The following is a 22,320-nucleotide window of genomic DNA, read 5'->3' on the forward strand; positions in this document are numbered from 1 at the left end:
GCTTGACGTCAAGTGAATATCGCCACTTTAATTCGTTAATAACTTTATATGGGTGTGAGTACTAACGTTGTGCTTGGAGTACTAACCAGTACTAACGTAGTACTAACGATTAGTATATTTTTCATTTAATTATTAGTAAGTGGCGATTTTGACTTGACAAACGTCCAGTTGGCGTAGTTTCGTGTACTGCAGTTGCCATCCATTCAGTGTACAGTCGCCGCAAGTGGTTCTTGAAAGGCCGGTTGATGCAAAGAGGAAATATGAGCTGTAACTTGTCATTTTATATTAAAACTTTTCTACTCTTGCAAAATTACTCACAATATTCCAGTATTAGGTTAATAAAAACTTCCCGTGATTGTAAATGCTTGGTGGCTCAGTCAATTGTACATTTCCTCGTGTATGCCGCGCACTCTGTATTTTGACTTCGTTTTTGTGCAGAAAAGGTGCGCGGCATACACGGATAAATACGGTACTTTTCGCTCTCTTTCTTAACTACTCTTATTCGACAAGCGTCTGCACGTTAATTTAATGTGTTTTTGAAGAAACAAACGGAAGTACTTTATATTTTGAAAAATGTCATAAACTATTGGACAAATATTGTATAGTTAAAAGCGTTTTAAATATTTGTAAAAAAAAAAAAAAGCTACAAACAGCTCCGTCAATCCACTGTCGACTTTTTCACCTAACTTCACTCAATTTGAATATACTTTTCCATCATTTCTTAATTGGCAATATGCAATGTGAAGGATTAGGCAGCTATAGATTTACAACCAATAATGAAGAAGTCGATAGTGGTTCGACGAGACAGTTGTTAGTTTCTACATTTGTTTAGGATAGTTAAGGTAAGGTTTTAACTGCTTTATACTCCTATTTAATTTCATAATTAAACCTGTTAAGTCTTTGTTTTTCTATTTATTTCTCTGAATCAGAATCTTCGTCAGATAAGGATGATTCCCTTGACTGCTCATCATCATCATCATCATCATCTTCATCGTCACTGTCACTGTTCTGTTCATCAGCATTGTCCTTATTTCTCTGCGGTACAGAAATGTCTTTTCCACATTCTGATTTCCTGCATAAATTCTGAAAGTTTAACAAAACATGATTTTAGGATGAACATGAGAAACAAACTGATTTCAGCAGGCTATTAATTTATTTCTCATCAAATTTTCTCAAAAATAGATTCAATTCTATGATTAGGAATGTTATACAAAGATAGATGAATTTAAAAATACAACGGTAAAAATGATTCATAGTATCTACTGTAAATTAGATAATCAGTATTTCTGCACTGCAATATAAATAATCAAGTATGTATTACTGCAATCCTATATATATACATATTATGGAAGAAAATCCCTAGAAATACGTTTTATACTACAGTACTATTGTTTTGTCAAATAGACTTCTGTCTAAACTGATCTCAGAAAACAAGAACTTTGTTAGGTAATAGAGTCTATGAAATAGCTGGAGGTTTCTTATCTTTTTATTCATCACTTAACCAATCCTTCTATAAATTTAACTTTTAATGAATAAGCAATTTTTTAATATTAAGTCTCTCTATTTCGTTTTTAGTCTCCAATAAAAATTTTGAATTTATTATATTGTATTGAGTTTCTTGTAAATGTTTCGACAGATCTGACACCGGGCTTTTTGATTCAACTTTCTGTGTAATAGCTTCATGCGGACCTCGATGTTTCTTTTAGTCCTGCCTATGTAACTCGCATGGCAACTGAACTTTATTTATAGCATAACTGACTTCTTATTGAGATCTGCGAAATAAATTCCAAATTAAGTTGTGTTCTTCGTTAAGTCATGGAAAGTTTTAAACTTGTGGTTTGTAAAAATCTTCAATAATGTTATCAATCTTGTAAAATAAATAAATAAAAAAGTCTCACACATTTTGGGTCATTCATTTTGTCTTCGGATCTATAGAAACGCAAATTTCTTCTAACCTGATTATACTAATTGATTAATAATAGAACGGATACCCATTTAAACTTCCAAGCTTCCATAAATGATGAATATCAAGTTGTAAATCTGATTCTAAAGAGGTGTGTCGAATGGCACGTAAAAAGAAATTCTTTCAAATATTTGCTTTACTCATCGCACAATGAGCAAATATATAATGAATACACTGAGTCTCAGCAGTGAGCATATGAGAGACACTGATAACGAACTTGTTGTTGTGTCTTATATTGAGATCTAAATAAGTACGTTTTCTTTCTTATTCATTTTCTATCTGGTTAATCCATTCCTTTTATTTTTCCTTCTCCTGTTGCTGTCCTCTGTGATTAGATTTAGGATGAGAGTCGATATCTCTGAAGTACAAGTGATATTGAGGAATTGCCAAAACCAGTAAATAGAATGCTAAAAAATTCTTAACCCTTAACTGTCACATCTACTAAGAAATACATATAAGACGTACGTGAGTCTAGGGACTCACTCCTTTTACTGTCAATGCGAAATAAAAGAAAAGAAAAAAAGGAACGAAACAATTTTGAATATTAAAGCTAAGTACTTTATATTCATGCACACTTATAAAAAAAATATCGAATGTTTCTCACTTGAACAGCAGAAAGATACGTTTTGTTTTAAAATATAATATAATATTAGTTATTTACTACGTATTTCAATGAAAATTTGAATATCACTTTAAAATTTCAGAACTGACTTTTTGAAAAGCATGAGCACATTAAATGTATGTCATAAAATTTTGTCAAATATCGAAAATACGAAAAAAATGCAACGATGTTTTCTTAATAATTGAATGCAATCGTAAACGAAAATTTTAAAAATTTGAACAGGAGGGCTGAGGTTTGTGCTAATAGGTCTTGATGGAAATGTTCGTCCAGTTTTAGGCCTTTTAAATCAATTTCGCCCCTACATGGCATTACTATCTATTTCCTGATTTGTGTAACTCTCATTAATATTTACAACATCTTCACTTTCAACTGAGTCATTACTGTGATCACTAGGTTCATAGTCTCCATCATCATCACTGATGTCATCAGAATCATTTTCAGGAAGTGCTCCACAATTACATTTTCATTCATTGTCATGGACAGTGAAAAATTTTTCAAAAGAAAAAGTTCATAATTGAAAAATAAAATCAGAAACAGCACACCTAGGTCCGAGGAAACAATGTTAATAACACCGCAGAGATTAGCAACACTACGCTGTCACTCTTAATGGCAAATGAAACCCACTAAGACTGTAGAATTTACATAAAATGAGTAGATCAGTATAGTGAGTTACGATTCGAGCGGTGGAAAATAAAATGCCATTGGGTTACTAGAATACAAATGTGCTAGTTAAGGGTTAATTAGTCATATTCAATAATAAGATCCAATAAAGAAATCATGATATATATATATATATATATATATATATATATATATATATAGTAAACCCTCGTTAACACGAATTCCAAGGGACTGAAAAATCAGGAGTTCGTGTTAAAAAATTCGTGTTAACCGGGGATCTAAATTTTATTATTCGAATACATTTTTTCCATACATACGCACTACAGTATACAGACTATACATACAACTACAGTATATTATGTATGTCATAGAAAACACTAGAGATGGTATCGAGACAAGACTGAGTAGTCTCGGTCTCGTCTCGATTTCGAAAAGCATGGCTCGGTCTCAAATTCGAGACGAGATCGAGATCGAGACTAGTTTCGGCCCCGGTACCATCCTCTGAAAAGTGAAAACACTACAGTACGTTTATTATCCTATCTTCGAAGATTTTTTTTAAAGTTTACATTGCTACTACGTCCGTCAATCCTTTTTATAACATTAATTTTTAACAACACACAACACAGAAGGTCAAGTGTAGAAATAGCGAGCATAAGCACCCTCCGCAAATAGAATTCCCACGCAGAAAATCAAGATCAAATTTTTAAAATTGACAACTCCGCTAGCAGGGTGGGTACCGCTAGTAACGGAAAGGTATTTATGACTGCTGTCACCAGCTCGTCTGCCAAGCACCTGCATGTTCAGCGCTTGACGGAGGACAGAATCAACATCTCATAAGAGAGGAAAGATACCCGTTTCTGGTTTTTCTCTTATTTACAAGGCAATTTTTGTCTGTATAAATACTGTATGACTAAAACTGATCTGGAGTGAAATCTAAAATAAGAAAAATGATCTGAAAAAAAATAAAGGATTGAAAGTTCGTGTTAAATGAAAACAATTATTGACTCAAGGTACTAAAAATTAGTTCGTAATTCGTGCTAACCGAAATTCGTGTTAACCGATAAAACTTCCTATAAGATATGTACAGCGATGCCGGGACCGAAATTTTGTTCGTCCTAACCGAGTGTTCGGCTTAAGCGAGTTCGTGTTAACGAGGTTATACTGTATATATATATATATATACAGGGTGCGAATTGGCGGGGGGATGCCAGGGATTTCCCCCCTGGCAAAAATCTTTCCCACCCTGGAGAAGAAAAATTTTATTCCTGGCAGGGATAACTTTTTCCCCCTCTAGAGTATTTTTAAGTGGACATAAAGATAAGTAGGTCTACTTTGCGTAGCTAACCTAAATATTACTTGAGTGAAAATTTATGAAAGGTCTCACATCTCAACTGTTTTGTACTTGTTAGTGTATATATATATATATATATATATATATATATATATATATATATATATATATATATATATATATATATATATGGGGGGGAGGACTGGGTGCGCATATGGGTGAAATTCATCCCCCCCTGGGAAAATTTTTCAATTCGCACACTGTATATATATATATATATATATATATATATATATATGGAATGAACGATTTTTTACATATTATGTACGGATAAAAATGCTTATCTTCTTGTTTGCTTAAACTGACGAAAAGTGAAGTGGGATGAAACTTATACAAAAGGATAAATCTTTTTGATCTCACTACAGTGAAACAAGAATTTACGTATTTCACTTGTATAGATCTTTCCATTATTTCTTAGTAGTGTGCAGGCTTTTCAATCATACTGAACAAGTCAATAGCAATTCAACGAAATAATTTGTAGTTTTCTACAAATTTTTAGGATGTGTAAAAGCTAAGTTTTTAACTGCTTTATATTTCCATTGTAAACAATATTGTATTAATAATTTCATATTCAAACCTGCTTCCTTTTTCTTTTTGAATTTGAATCGTCATCTTCGTCAGAGGAAGAATCTTCTTTTGAATTCTGATCATTATCACTGTCACTGCCCTCTTCTTCTTCTTCTTCTTCTTCATCATCATCATCATCATCATTTCCCTTTGGCACAGAACTGTCTTTCCCATATCCTGATTTCTTACACAAATTCTGAAAGTCAGGCAAAACATGATTTTCAGAAGAGCATGTGGAAACAAAGTACAGTAGAGCGTCGATTATCCGAAGTAATTGGGGGACATGGGTGTTCGGAAAACTGGTTTGTTCGGATAATCGAACTGTACATGTTTATTTGCCAAAAAGAAGTACTGTACAGTAAATTTATTCATAAAAACAGGCATCTCTTTAAGTATTACAAAGTAACGTACAAAGGCAACTTTAGTAGGATGTATATAGTATGTGGTACAGTTTATTAAACAAAAATATGTACATATTACATACGCATTTTGCATGAACAATACACACAGTACACAAAATTAACGTTTAAAAAAATCCTTTAAGCTAGCGAGTACACAGTTCGGTTAAGCGGTCGTTCGGTTGACCGACGTTCGGATAATCGACGCTCTACTGTAATTTCAGTAGGCTGTAAGTTGTTTCTTATGAAATTTTATAAAAATAGATTTAATTGTTAAGTTACGACCAAGAATTTTATATAAAGTGTAGATGAAGTTCTCTCTTTTTACAAAGTATAAAAGAGCTCTAACAGGGGAGAGAAAGGTTTTAAAATTTCCATGTTGCCCACCAACCTATGATTGAGGTGAACAAGAAGAAGAAGGTGGATTTAAAAGTACAACAGTAAAAGTGCTTCATTCTTTCTACTGTGGATTCAGATAATCAGAACTTCTGCACTGCAATATAAATGCCTAAGTATTTATTGCCATGCAATATATATATATATATATATATATATATATATATATATATATATATATATATATATATATATATATATATATATATATATATACACAAAGTGTCTTAAATATTCCCTGATATAGGGTAACTGTTATTCCCAGAGTTACAATAAAATGTGAGAGGGGAAACCGTCTCCAAATATGTTGTTTTCACAGTGAAGGAATTCTTATATCGAACGAGCCGTTTGGGCTGTATACTCTTTATGCGCCCAATGTTAAATGAAAATGCCACGTTGCCATTTACCTGGATCCAAAACGTAAGTAAATGAAGTTACTATCAAGCTAACGAGCTGATGGCCAGCCCTCATTTCAAACCTGACCCCATTCACCATACTCTTACAAAACTTATCCACCTTGCAATCCAAAATTATCCACTTGTCCACATTTACAAAATTTATCAACGTTGCATTTTCACTTAACATTGGGCGCATAAAAAGTGTAAAACCCATACGGCTCGTCCGATTTAAAAAAAAAAAAAAAAAAAAAAAACTACTCCACTTTAGATTGGAAACATCATGTTTGGAGACGGTTTCCTTGTTACATTTTGTTGGAATTCTGAGAATAACAGTTATGTATGTACACAGGGTGTTAATGAACTATAACGACAAACTGTAAGAGGTGATTCGTCACATCAAAATAAGAGAAAAACTTCATACGGACCTATATTGGAAACTGCATAATTTTAGAGCTAGGGCTGTCCAAAGTCGCGAAAAAGCTAAATTTCAATAGACACTATTTCGAATTCCAGAAACTGTGGATGGTGGTTCTTATCAGCGTAAAGGAAGCCACCCATACACTATCCAAAAGTGCATATTTCATCAATTGTCAATAGATGTGGAGGATCTTCCCTACAGGGTGTAATTCTCAGATATGCTCTCAATAGAGATTTCAGATATACCCTGATTTCAAGGAGGGTTCAAGCTAGGCAGGAGGTAAGCCTTGACAACAATGGATCCGATGCTTTGGGGGGAAGACGGGAGTGTTAGGAACCGGCAGCTCCATGCTTTTTTGTGTTCGGAATAACGTGCGATGATATGTATTTCCTCACGGTATATTTCACGTTTTCTTCACTTACAAGCGTGAAACAAAACATCGAAGCATGCGTTTTTCCGAGTACAAGTGACCGTGCTGCTGACGATCCTTATAACACTCCCGACATCACGCTAAAATATTCCGTGTTCACTGCTGTCAAGGCTTATCGTTTGCCTGCTTTGGACCAACCATAAAGTCAGAGCATATCTCAAAATTCGGTTGATGGCATGTCTGGGAATTTCACCTTGCACGGAATACTCAGCACACCCATTGATCATTAATGAAATATATAATTTTGGATTGCGTATGCGTGATTTCCTTTATGCTGATAACGACCACCATCCACAGTCTCTCGCATTCGAAATAAAGCCTATTGAAATTTAACTTTTTTGCGATTTTGGACAACTCTAGCTCTGAAACTATGCACTTTTCGCCATAGGTCCATATGGACTTTTTCTCTTATTTTTATGTGAGGAATCACCTTTTACAGTTTATCGGTATAGTTCATTAACACCCTGTATGTGATGCATTCCTTGCAAAAGGATATTCTATCAGAACACGAGGCATAATTAATTCCTGCATGAGAAAGAAACAACTACATACAATTGTAAAAAGGACGAATAATAGGAAACTAAAAGAATATTTTAATAAATATAGGAGTATTCTTAAAGGTGTAATAAAAGAAGCAAAGAAAATGCACACATCAAATAGGATATCTAAATCTGATAACAAGAACAAAACACTATGGCAAGTAGTAAATGAACAATCAACCGCATCAAAAACGCAAAAAATAGAAATTAAAAAAAATAATTCAGCATGGCCGAGAAATAACAAATAAACAACATATTGCAAACCTACTTAATGATTTTTTTGCCAACGTTGCGAAAAAATACTCAAATTCTGAGTCTGAAAAGACTAACAACATAAAATTATCTAGTAATTCTGTATCTATATACTTAATACCTACCACAGAGTTAGAAATAAGATCGATTATTAAAAAAATGAAGACGAAAAAATCTTCTGGGCCCGACGATATTCCTTATTACTTGCTTAAAATGTGTGCCGAATATTTTCTTATACCGTTGACTGATATATGCAATTCCTCTCTTGAAACGGGAACATTTCCAGAAGATCTTAAACTTGCAAAAATAAGACCTATACACAAAAAAGGATCAACTACTGACCCAGGAAATTATCGTCCTATCTCTATTCTATCTGTTTTCTCCAAAATTTTAGAAAAAGTTATGTATAACAGATTGGTGCCCTTTTTGGAAAATAATATCTTCACGAAGAGCCAATTCGGGTTTAGAAAGTGCAAATCAATTAACAATGCTGTAGTTGCTTTTCTAAGTGATATATATAAAGCGAGAGAGAGAAGAAATAAAATATATGGAATTTTTCTGGATCTCACAAAAGCCTTTGACCTTGTTAATCACAAAATTTTATTGAATAAATTGCGTAATTATGGTATTAGAGATCATGCTAATTTATGGTTCCACTCCTATTTGACTAACCGCATGCAATATGTAGAAATAGGTCCAACCAAGTCAGAGGTAAGACACACTAGGCACGGAGTTCCACAAGGATCAATATTAGGTCCTATACTTTTCCTTATCTACATTAACGATCTTCCTGATTATATAGTTCCAAACAAAAGCGTACTTTTTGCGGATGATACAAATATTTTAGTTGAAATTCCAAATAACATTTGCTCCGAGGAAATCATATTTAAGAACACGACAGATAAAATTACAGAATGGATAAAAGCAAACCAACTTAACTTAAATGCAGCGAAAACAACTATAATGAGTTTTAATGAAGGAAAACTGAACTCTCTAAATATACATCAAATACGTATAGACGGGGAACTCATACAGGTATCTGACTCTTGTAAATTTTTAGGGATAAAATTGGACTCTAAGTTAACATGGGACGATCACGTGAATGATTTGTTGAGGAAACTAAGCGCGAAAATATATCTTATACGTAAAGTTAGTAAGATTCTAACTACAGAAACATTGAAAACAATTTATTTCGGATTGATTCAGTCAATTCTATCGTATGGAATCATTTTTTGGGGTAATACCTGTTATGCAAAGAAAGTGTTTACTATGCAGAAGAAAATGTTACGAATAATGTTATCAGTCCCGTTTCATACACCAAGTAGACCACTGTTTCAGAAACTTAAAATATTACCATTGCCGTGTATATACATTCTAGAAACAACATCATTTATACATATGAATAAAAGAAACTTTCAACTCAACTCGGACCTACACGAATACAACACAAGAACAACCAATCATATTCATATCCAAAATTTCCGTCTAACAAGAACTCAAAATTCGTTACACCACATAGGAATAAAACTTTATAATAAATTACCAGATCGTGTCAAACGAATGCCAAACTTGCAGTTTAAAAGACACCTCAAGTTACTGTTACTCAAACATCTTTTCTATGGTTTAGATGAATATCTTCACTGTGATCTTTCTTTATAATGTAAATATCAAAATTTATTTGAATTTTAAAATATATAAAACAAGGTAAATTTATATTTTCTCTAAAAGTACACTTAGTTTGTTTTATTGTTACGTATATATTTTATATTATTACTTTATATATTGTATTATTATATATTATTTTTTAATAATTGTAATACTAATTGTAGCGTATCTCTTGCAATTATTATTATTATAACTTGTAATAGTAACTGTATCTCTTGACGAAGCCATGAACGCTAAGTTCTTACGGCGGAAAATGAAATAAATAAATAAATAAATAAATACTTTGGAACATTATCACCTATATGAGCCGGAGGCCGCAAATCAACAGTTTCTGAGTAATTTGCATGTATGTAATTTCTTTGAAATTTGCCGGCTAACGAGAGGTGCGAGAGAAAATTTCACCCTGAACCACTTCCTTATACCGTAGAACGATGAAATTTTACATGTGTAATTCTGCATAACTATGTAGGTTATGTGGTAATGTACAGCTCGTAACTCTGCACCGTTGCTGTGTTATAAGTCCGAACGTGAAGTAAGGTGTAGTGGTCCAAAATCAATTACTGCAATTCAGAAAGCAGCGTTGTAACATTGCAGAAGTACTTGCCGCTAGGAAATGAATGCATGGTTGGGAAGAGATGGAATGAAGATGGTATGCGATGAAGAGAAAATGCGAACTACGGCGGATTTCATACCCAGGGTCATGCATCTGTCTGGCCAACATTCGAATAGTGAACGGGTGTGTTGTTTTCTAGGAGGCGGACACCTTTTGTCAGCACGCCACGCTTTGTTTCTATTTTTCACAGTGTTTTTGTTAGTGCTACAGTGCGAAATGTGTTATTTTGTTATGACCTTCCAAGGTTTACATTTTTACTTTATAGGACGCTTATAACATTAGGTTGTCATTGTAGCAATTGGTATGGCAATGGTCATAATTTTGTTTTGAGTTATTAAAGCGAGGTATTCGATTACTATTTTGTTTCTTTCTTTCAATCTTTATTTATTTATTTACCGAAGCGAATGACTTATCCAACTCCAGTGTCACATCTGTCTTTTAAGTGAATCTAGGATTTGGGGAGGAACTGTCCGTGGTCTTCTAGAAGGTACCATTCCTACCTTCGCCTAGTGGGAGTGAAGGAAACCAGGAAAAACCTAGTAAAACCAATGACAGCATACCGACGTACCACCACCGAAGGAAGTCTGTATTCAACTCTGAGCGACCAAGGTGATGAACATGTTATTAGTGATCAGCATGGGGTATTACTACTTGCTTTCAAGGCAAAGGGTACTACATTTACCAGTATATACTATGTATCACTGCTACATGCGTTGCGGGATTCTGTGAAATCCCAGAGTGTGGCTTGCTGACAAAAGGTGTCCGCTTGCTGGAAAACAACACACTCGTTCACTGTTCGAATGTTGGCCAGACAGATGCAAGACCCTGGGAATAAAATCCGTCATAGTTCGCGTTTTCTTTTTACCGCACACCATCTTCATTCCACTTCTTACCAACCATGCAGTGATTTCCTCATATATTGTAAGTATTAGTGATATTGAGGAATTGAAAAAAAAAATCGTAAGTGGAATGATAAACATTCTTAACCCTCAACTGGCATATCTAAAAGGAAATACACATAAGGCTTACGTGACTACAACTCATTCACTCCTTTTATTGTCAATACGAAATAAAGAAACTGAAAGGTAAAACGAACGACACATTTCTGGATATTAAGGTTAAACACATTTATATTCATGCACATTTATAAAAGAAAAAATATTGAATGTACCTTACGTGAATAGTATACCCGAAAACAAAGAAAGATACATTTAACATTTAAAACACTTATTATTTATTACGTATTTCAATGAAAATTTGAATATCACTTTAAAATTTCAGCACTGACTTTTTTTTTAAAAAAAAAATCAATGGTACTTTAAATGTATGTCTTAAAAAAAACTGTCAAATATCGGAAATAAGGGAAGAAAAATGCAAGGATATTTCCCTAGTAATTGAATGTACTCGAATATATATATACGAATAAAAGAGATTATGTTTGTGCTAAAAGTCTTTTCTGGAAGTGTTGGGCCAATTTTAGACCTTTTAAATCGATTTCGTCCATACATGGCATTACTCTAGTAGCAGATATAATTTGCAAACCGCTCGCTGTAAGCTTGAATTGCAAGTCGGCCAAGCTTGCATTCAGCTTGATTGGAAAACCTACAAGCATACCGCAAGCCGGATTCCAGTAACGAAGTTACATGGGGGCAACCTTGCATTCAGTGTTCCATTCAATCTTGACGCAAGCGTTTTACAATAGTCAAGTCAATAGCCAATGAACGGCCAGTGATGCTATGAAGCTCTGCAAAGGGTCTAAAACATCGCTTGCAAGTACAACAAAAGACAGATTGTATGAAAGCATGCGTTTCAAGTGCAAGCGTAGGAAGCCAAAAGCCAATCACGCGCCAACTTGCCGAAAGCTTTCTTGCTACTAGGGTGCTATCTGCTCCCTTATTTGTATAACTACCATCAATAATTACCACATCTTTACCTTCAACTGAGTTACTATTGTGATCACTAGGTTCATAGTGTCTATCATTACCACTGATGTAATCACTATCATTTGGAAGAAGTGTTCCACAGTTTCTTTCTTCAATGCATTATCGTTGACAGTGAAAAAGTCCGCAAAAGAAAAAAGTTCATAATTGAAAAAAAAATGAAATCAGAAACAGCGCACGTAGGTCATAGGAAACAATGTTAACAACAGTGCAGAGATTAGCCACAGAACGCGGCTACTCTTAATGGCGATTGAAACTCAACTGAGAATTGTGAATTTATATAAAGGCTTAGATCACTGTAGCGAGTTACGATTAGAACAGTCGAAAATGAAATATTTATTGAATTCTAAGAATCCAAATGAGCCAGTTAATACGTATTTATTTAGTCACATTCCAGAGTAAGGTCCAATAAACAAATTATGAAAAAGCATATGAAAATGGAACGGACGAATTTTTAACACACTATATATACGAACGAAAACGTTTATATCTTTTTGTTTCATTAAACTGAAGAAAAACGAAGTGTGATCAAACTTGTGCAACATTGCAGAAGGAAACAGTAGTTTCAAGTACTATAAAAAGACTTCTAAAATCAAGATTAATTTTTTTCACCTGAACACAGTGTATCAAGAATTTACCCATTCCATTTGTATAGATCTTCCAATATTTTTTCGTTGAGTGCAAGCATGCAACATGACGGATTATCAGCTTTAGCTTTTCAATCACGCTGAAGATGTCAATGGTCGTTCAACGAAATAATTCGGTTTTCTGCAAATTTTTAGAATACGTATAACAAAGTTTTTACTGCTTTGTATTTCCATTATAAACAATCTATCTATTAAAATGCTACAATAGCAATTAAAAGTGCGTTCGTTCGTTCATAGCTAGTCATAATGACTAGCACCCTTTTAGAGGGTTATGTCCTCTCTTAGGGAAGAGTATTACGTAAATGGAAGATTTAAGGGATTTTGTGACGGTCTCATAGAAGTTCTTTATTATAATAATTGCTAAGGTCTTAAGGATCTTTCCGATCCTTCACATTTCGTAGGAAAGTAACGAGGAAATTGCAGTGAATTTAATATTGTACAGAACTGGAACAGCAGAAATATGATAGTAAGAATGGGTACCTAGTGGTAAGGCATATCATACTTATATAGAGTGTGAACGATAAGCATGAAGAATGAGGCGAGGTGTGCTATCACATCACAACACTATAAGTGTTAGTCAGACAGATGAAGTTATCTTCTCGCCTAGGGGCTGCTCTAGGCTTCAATGTAGACATATGGATTCAGCGTGCAAATGATGGAAATATGAGTGGAAGATGATCATGAACTTGATAGTCTGTGAGGAGCTTAAAAGTGATTTTTTTTGCTAGCCAAAGGCTAGCTCCCTTGCGCGGGTTACGCCCTCTATCCGGGGTGAGAGGTGAAAGTACTGGTGCAGAAAGGAGATTGGAGCCGGTCTATGGGATGAAGAGGAAATCTGGAATATCTTTTATACACATAGCACTTTATTATATTACATCTTTATTTCATAATTGCGGTATCCATTTGGACATTATGATCTTGTGATCATAATCATTAGGGCAGGAAAAAAGATGATGGTGAGGTGCACTTCACAGGACAAACACAAACAATTTGTTAAAAAGACGAATGCTGGTTATCTTCTTGTCCAGGGGCTACTCTGGACAGTGATGAAGACATGTGAAGCCCTGGTAGTATAATGGATTTACAGTGCAGTATATGTGGGTGAAACATGATGGAGAAGATGGTCGGAAGAATAGGCAGAAGCGACAAAATGGTCGGGGTGGTCCGGTGGAAGAGTTTTGAGATAAAGGGAGAAGAGCAGAGATAAAGGGCAGGTGACGAAATTATATCCCAGATCGTAGTTGCGATCGATATCCATCGTGTCCACAAGTAGAGGATGCCGTTGCTGAAAGCGGGTAGTAATGAATCTGAGCCTTAATTTTTCGATGTGATGAAGTAGGGTAGGAAACGTTATGCGGTCATACAACTCCTGCGTTGGACTCGGAAGCTTGATTCGGTATGCTAGACGAAAAGCATGTCGTTCGAGCACTTTTAATTTGTTGTAGAAGTAAGGTAATGCACTAACCCAAGCGGGATGTCCATATGTTAAGACGGGGCGCAAAAATATCTTGTAGGTATTGAGTACTGTAGAAGGCTGCAATCCCCATGTGGTACCAATAAGACGTTTAAGAAGGTTTAAACGATTATAGGCCTTGCGAGTGATTTCTTTCAGATGTGGCCGCCAAGTTAGATGATGGTCGATAGTGAGACCGAGGTATGTGACCGGTTTAGTGGGTTGAATTCGTGTACCGTCGACATTGATGTTGAGGAGATTCGGATTTTTTTGTACTCGAGAGCGCTTGCGAGGTGGAATAAAGACAATTGCCTGCGTCTTAGTGGAGTTGATGTGGAGTCGCCACTTATTGCACCATCGAAAGAAGGAGTCAATCGCTATGCGGGGAGAAGAATTAATCTGTTGAATGGTTCGGGCTGTACAGAGAAAGGCAGTGTCATCTGCATATTGAAAAGTGTGCACATTGAGAGGAAGTGCCGGCATGTCAGCTATAAACAGAAGATATAGTAGGAGTGAGAGAGCAGAGCCTTGGGGTACACCAGAGTGAATAAAAATCGGGTGAGAGAGAAAGAGCTATTGATGGTTACATAAGAGAGGCGGTTAGAAAGAAAGTGAAATATGAATCGGAGATAAGAAAGCGGAAGTCGGAAGCGATGTAGTTTGAACAGGAGAGCTAAATGCCAAACTTTATCAAAAGCATTTTCGAGATCGAAAAGGATGAGACAAGACGGTCGAGCAGTATTATAATGATTTGTAATGAGATTTAAGAGTCTGAGCAGTTGATCATAGATGCTGAAATCAGGTCTAAATCCACAGCCTGATGCACAGGAAGTAAATGATGGGTAGAGAGATGGAGATGAAGTCTGGCGACGATGATGCGCTCGAGAATTTTGCTAAATACGGAGGTTAGCTGTATTGGTCGGTAAGATGCAACAGAATCTGGAGGTTTGTTAGGTTTTAGAAACATTAAAGTAGAGAATGTTTTCCAGTCTGAGGGGAAGTAGCCGGTACGCAGTATAAATGTATAGATATAAGAAAGAAGAAGAAGAAGACAGTAAGGTGTTTCTTTGATGTGGCGATAAGTTATCCAATCCAAACCAGGAGCTGTATTACGCTTGCGATTCACGACAGACGAGATATTGTCAGTAGAGATAGATTAAATGTATTTTTTTTTAAGGGTACGGGAATAGGGTTAACTTTATAAATCTTTATTCATCATTTTATTTTATAGGAGCAAAAGAGTCCTCTACTCCCAGCCATTAGAGGGTTACGCCCTCTCTTTGGCAAGGATTTTTAAAGAATTGCTATTGCTGATAAGATAATTTGAAGATGGGCTAAGTGCAGAAAATATGAACATAAGGATTAGTAATCACGTGATAAGTCACATTTTTTTTGGAAGTAATAATTTAAAGTTGAGTGCAGATATGAGATTCAGGTGCTAAGGTACTAATAGGAATTAGAATACATGATAATAAATATGATAAAGAATAATGATGATTATGATGAATGAGGTGAAGTGCTAACACGCCACAAACATAGTTTGATTAGTGAGACGGATGCAGAGTTAGATCTTCTGTCCCGGGGCGACTCGGGACTAATGAACACATGGGGAAGCCCTTGTTAATGGTGAGGATCTAGTGCTGAGATGGAAAAAGATGCGGTATATGATGATCAATGACGTATATATCATATATTTCCCTTTCAGCCGCAGGAAGGTGCTCGTGTTTCACATATAGAGATATGAAAATATTTAAAGGTGAATGTTTGTATCGATAGGCTGCGTCGGTAAGAGCGTCTGTGTGAAGGATGTCCAAGAAAAGTGGATGGCCTGTTTGGATGCGAGAGCTGATGTATCTCAGTCGAAGTTGTGCGAGATGCTCGGTGATCTTTGGAAAGTCTATATATTCATATGTGAGCCACGTTGGGTATGGAAGTTTAATTCGATACGCCAGTCGAATAGCATGCCGTTCCAATATGCTGAGTTTTTCATAGAAAGAAACAGAAGCATTGCACCAAGCGGGATGCCCAAAAGTAAGGATCGGACGGAGGAAAGCTTTATATGTATGAAGCAAAACATCGGCTTTTAGTCCCCAAGATGTTCCTGTGAGACGTCGCAGAAGATTTAATCTAAGATTAGCCTTCTCCGTTAGTTTTTTCAAGTGAGCATTCCAGCTAAGCTTCGAATCGAAAACCACGCCTAGATAGGTAGCAGTGGTGGATGGGCGTACATGATACCCATCAACAGTTAGTTGTAAGAGAGTTGGGTTTCTATGGACTTTGGAACGACGCTTAGGCGGTAGAAAAACCAGAGCTTGGGTTTTCTCGGAGTTGATCTTTAACTGCCATTTCTTGCACCACTTGACGAAATTATCGAGAGTTGTTTGTAAAGCAATGTTAAGCTGATGCACCGTTTTGCCGAGAGCTAGAAAAGCTGTGTCGTCAGCATATTGAAAAGTAAAGACATTGCGTGGTACAGAAGGGATGTCGGAAGCATACAGGACATATAGTAAAGGACTGAGAGCTGATCCTTGGGGTACTCCAGTAAGAGGAAAAATCGGCCAGGAAAGTGCCGTACCAACTGTAACATAAGCAATGCGATTTGAAATGAAAGAATATATTAGTCTGAGATAGCATATAGGAAGATTAAACGTTTGCAATTTTTTAATGAGACCATAATGCCAAACCTTGTCGAATGCCTTCTCTAAATCCATGAGAATGAGACATGATGGAAATGCTTTGTTATACTGATTAGTAATTATTGAGCTGAGGCGAAGTAGCTGGTCATTTATGGAAAAACCAGGGCGAAACCCCGCTTGATGAACAGGTAGCAGAGAAGTGGTATCAAGGTACTTATGGAGGCGGCACACGAGAATTTTTTCTAGTATCTTACTGAAAACTGAGGTGAGTTGGATGGGTCTGTAAGAAGTTACTGAATGTACAGGTTTATTCGGTTTATGGAACATACAGATTTTGGAGACTTTCCAATCTGAGGGGTAAAACCCGGTTCTGAGGATGAAATTGTATATTGTGACGAGGAGTAGTAAGAGAGATGGCGGGGCTTCTTTGATATGTCGGTAAGATATCGTGTCGATTCCAGGTGCTGTATTCCTTTTCCGTTTTAGTGCAGAGTGTAGTTCATCGACAGTGATGGATGAAGTAAGAGGATGATCTAGGTTAATAATATGCTCCGTGGATGGTTGTAAGGTAGGAATACAAGAGATATCGGTCCGCTAACAACGATTAGAAACAGCTGTAGGCGTAAAAACGTCCTGTAACTGAGCAGCAAATGCATTTGCTTTGTCTGCGTCAGAGAAGAGAGGAGTACCGTCGGCTATTAGAGGATATGTGATTTTAGTGCTTTTGCCAACAAGCTGGTGAAACCTCTTCCAATATCGAGAAGGATGTGCTTCCTCGGATAAGTTGTTACAAGATTTTATCCAGTTGCGACGTTTATATGCAACAAGATAATTACGGACCGCTCTTTGCCATTGGTGATGTAGGCGTAAATATGCATCGTTTCCAGTTCTATAATACTCTCGAAGATGGCGGCGAGCTTGCTGTATGAGTGGAACATATGTCGGCGGTAATTTCGGTTTGTGCGGATGCACTTGTTCGGTTGGAATATGATGCTTAGCACTAGTTTGTATTGCCGTGGTGATAGTTGTAATACAAGAAGCTAGCTCGGTTTCATTAGTTGGAGGCGTTTCACTGTGAAGTCTGCGCTCAAGGTCTTGCCGGAAAAGAGGCCAATTTGCCTTATCATATCGTGGAACATAGCGAGGTGCAATTTCTTGGCGTGGTCGTTGTCCTCGAGTGAGTGTTAGTTTCACTGGATGGTGATCGCTCCCGATTGAGTCCAGAACTTCAAGATGGCAGTCAGTAAGAAGATTTAGCGATGTAATGACAACATCGGGTGTAGTCTGACTTATAGGTCTGGTGTGCGAAGGAAGAACATGGAGATGTAGTTGGAGATTGTCAGTTAAATACTGATGAAACTCTGTTTTCTCACGATCACTTCGACTATGTATATTAATGTCCGCCATGATAATAATATTTCGATAATTATTGGCAATATGTTCGAAATAGTCTAGCGGGATAGGTTGTCGTGGTCGAATATAGATCGTACTAAAATTTATGATTATGGACGGAAAATATATGGAACAAAGAAGGTATTCCGGCAAAGTACTAAAAGCTTGTGGGTTGTACGAGCGAACTGGATACTTTGGAGGAAAGCCTATTGCAACTCCGCCTTGAGCACGAGCTAGGTGATCATGATAATCATGACGTTCTAGTTGATAGCCAGGAATGCGGGCTACCATGCTCGGTTTTAAAGCAGTTTCATTAAGCGCAAAGACATTGATATGTTCCTCCAACAACATTGCTTCTAATAACAGTTTATGCTGCGAAAAGGATCGAATATTGACAAATAAGAAAGTAATCCCCATAATGAAAAATACTATGCAGATTGTACTAAACAGCAGTTTCCAGAGAACCAATATGAAAATGGACATAGTTGTTAGAATATGTTGCATGTAGATTGATATGGAAGATGGATTTTGCGGCAGAAACGATGTGATGAAGAATATTGGCTCGCTGAAAGGGAAATATATTTTGAAGCACCAGACTGATGTAGCGGAGAAAATCTTCGATTGTTAGCGGTGGTAAGATAGATTGGCTTGGTTTAGTAGCCGTGTCAGTCGTTTTTAGCGGTACTGTTAGCTCCGGATGCTCAGGAGTTGGCTCTGGTTTAGCTTTACAGCGATAACTGTAGGTTGGATGAAGTCCACTGCCACAGGTGTTACACTTGGGTGGTCCTTTTAAGTTTGGACATGCTTTGGTTTCATGTAGACCCGAGCAGTATCCACACTTAGATGGATTAGAGCAATTTGCTGTAATGTGGTCATTGTACACCTGACATTTTTCGCAGCGTATAGGTAAAGGTCCCTGAGTTTTAGAGGGTTCGACACGATGTATTTTCTTATAAATTGGAGCACCGAATCGTAACAGATAATCGATTGTCTCCTGTTGCTTAGAAAGCACCCGGACCATGTAGGTCGGACCATTATTATTTCGAATACGAATGCATCTGTCTACTGTAATCCCCTCCTGTTTTAGCTCCTCTTGAATTTCAGCATCGGTAAGTTCAGGGGAAACACCCCTGATAACAACCGAGAGATATGGTGGTTTGCGAGGTGGTGGAGGTTGTTTCTGCCGTTTATCTGTTAATTTTGTAAGTTTGGCGCTCTTACCGAAGATTTCGTAGGATGCTTTGTTGCGAATGGTAATACCAAAATCTGGATCTTTCGATTTCAGAATATAGCCGTTTCTAGTGGGGACGATTTGAACGAGAGTATCCCGTACCCGTGGAACGTATTTCATAATTTGTAGAAAAATCATTTTAGGATTGGTGAACTTTGTATCGTAGTCTGTAAGAATGAAATGATAAAGAGGATTGGTATTTGACTGTGCAGCAGTAGTAGTTTGAAGCTCTGGAACAGTATTATTACGCTGTGGATTGACTTGAATGTCCATAGATTCTATTGGAGACCGTGACCGTATCCGTTTTGCTGACTGTATTGAATCATTTGATGGATGTCTCTCTCTAGATGTAGACGGGATTGGTTGACTTCCCCAAGAAAAGTGCCGAGTGCGACGAGAAGGTACAATGGGTGCCGGTTGTGCAAGTGCAGAGCTTGAGTTTTCAAGAAGAATAGCAGGTAATCCGGAATGTCGTCCTAGAATCGATTGTCCGTTAGTGTTGCCAGAGTCCGCCATCGTAAAAAGGTAGCCAAGGGCCGAAGCCCAAATGAAAATGAAAGTGAAGTAAAAGATGATGAGATGAGATGAAGTTCAAAAAGCAAGTCGCCCTTCGAAAGTGAGAACTTCCGTCAACCCTCTAAGTGTTGTATGTGTGCTTTGCTCCCAAATGCGTATTGCAACACTTGTTCCTCGCTGGCACACTAACTAGCACAAGAGAGGTTAGGCTACTTGATTCAGTATGATTTGATTAAATGTACCTGAGCTGCAACCTATAACTTTAGCTTTCAAATCTTTCATTTATGGTTGTGTGTGATTTCACGTTTAACAGAGACAAACATTTTAAGTATTTGTACTTTAAATAGTCTAAATTAGTTAAATATATCTTTTTCATAAAGTTTATGATATAAAATTATTGTTCAAAGCCTTCGTCTTTTAATAAGCCTTTTCTAAAATCAATGCATGTGAATTGTGCTTCCATCTACCGAGTTATTTTAAACTATATGTTTATTTGTTTGTGGCCAATCCTTTCGACAATGAGATCTCGAAAACTACAGGTTCTAGAAAGATGACGTTTTCACTGATCTATTGCAAATTTTGCGTAGATTGTCCAGTTCTAATTGAATATTTAAAAAGCATGGCCATTATTTCTTTAGTACATTTTTTAAGGGTACACAGGAAGCGTTGAAATTAAAAAAAAAACTAAAGCATCATATCCTATGCGTCATACATTCCAACACCACATTGTTGTATATTGGGGTTGTATATGTCTCACGCGTTTGTTTCAAGGTCAAATAATAATGAAAAAGGAAGGATAACCATTTCTCGAGTCTAAGATTAATTTTTATTTTTTGAGTGTTTTGCCCAATGAACACCATATATAACTGGCATTATTATTAATGTATATGTAATGTAATTGCTTATTACATACTGCATGCACGAAGAAAGAAAACACTGGTCATACATGAATTAGAAACTCTAACCGGAAGTAGGCTCAAATCTTGCAAACGGTGCGAGATATTGAGAAAAAATAATCGAAAAATCTTCCGTTTATGATACCCCTTGCCGATTTTTTTTTTAAATCAAGACGTCTTTCACTTGTGTCTGTAAAGGGACATGTACATATATTGTGAGGAATGAGAAGGAGATTTATGCTCATATGCGAATGATGCGCTGTGTAGAGAGGGCAGGTTTAGCTAGTTTTGTATATATTAAAATGTTAGAAAATTTCATGTTTGTGGCCAATCCTTCCGACAATGAAATCTCGAAAACCAGAAGTGCTAGAAACGTACCGTTTTCGCTTGCCGATTCCAAATTTTATGTATACGCGTATTTGCTAGTTGTCATTCAAATTTTCATAAAAAGACTGTATTTTTCCATTCTACATTTTAGGTGTCGTTTTGGCCTTGTTAATTTAATATTTCAACTAGGTTAATACCCTTGTGAAGGGCAACCAGTGGACAAGCTACGTATAGCGGGTTGATGGACATTTCAGGCGCTTTGCTTTAATCGAATGACAAAACCTATTGCAAGGTGAAAACTTCGAAGGCTTGTGGACCCAGAATGAGGCGTACTCTGATATGGAATTATAAGAAAAAAAATTGCATTTGGTATCATCTATCATCTATCCAAATTTGCCACAAACTCACCCCTACATTCTATATATTAAAATACTACAATGATATGTCTGTCTATAGCAATTTACTCCCTTTGAGAGTCTTCCTGTTCTTTACTTGTGTCCGTAAAGGGACTTACAAAGATATAGTGAGAAGTGGGAAGGAAATTCACGCTCATATTAGAACTGGGCGCTGTGTAATTAGCATAGGTTCAGCTAGTATTATATTAAGAGTTTCATATCCAAACCTGCTGCGTCTTCCGTCTTTTCTTTGAATCGTCATCATCTTCGCCGGAGGAAGAAGATTCTTTCAGATGCTCATCATCACCACTATCATCGCCCTGTTCATCATCATTTCTATCATCTTCCTTGGGCACAGAAATATCTGTTCCACTTCTTGATTTCTTATACAAATCCTGAAAGTCAAACAAAACATGATTTTTCAGAAGACCATGTGAAACAAAGTAATTTTAGCAGGTCATTAATTTGTTTCTTATCAAATTTGACAAGTTATGATCAAGAATTTTATACAAGGTATAGGTGGATTTAAAAGTACTTGATTCTTTCTACTGTGGATCAGATAATCAGAACTTCTGCACTACAATATAAATAGCCATGTATTTACTATTCCAATGCAATATATATCGCCTTCAAAATAGGCTCATTGAGAACACA

At 36.3% G+C, this 22,320-nt stretch overlaps 1 protein-coding gene across 1 annotated transcript in view; it reads right to left on the reverse strand.

Annotated features, from left to right (window-relative positions):
- Positions 1 to 912: 912 nt before the first annotated feature.
- LOC145671726 (DNA ligase 3-like) overlaps positions 913 to 22,320 on the reverse strand; it is a 211,060-nt gene continuing 189,652 nt past the window's right edge. The window contains exons 18-20 of the mRNA XM_081740930.1: positions 21,894 to 22,061; positions 5,135 to 5,320; positions 913 to 1,083 (exon numbers count right to left, since the gene is read on the reverse strand). Coding sequence (XP_081597056.1) covers positions 913 to 1,083; positions 5,135 to 5,320; positions 21,894 to 22,061 — 525 coding nt within the window. The remainder of the gene's footprint in view (positions 1,084 to 5,134; positions 5,321 to 21,893; positions 22,062 to 22,320) is intronic.

This window comes from Thermobia domestica, chromosome 15, assembly GCF_964235325.1.
Source record: "Thermobia domestica chromosome 15, izTheDome1.hap1.1, whole genome shotgun sequence".
NCBI lineage: Eukaryota > Metazoa > Arthropoda > Insecta > Zygentoma > Lepismatidae > Thermobia > Thermobia domestica.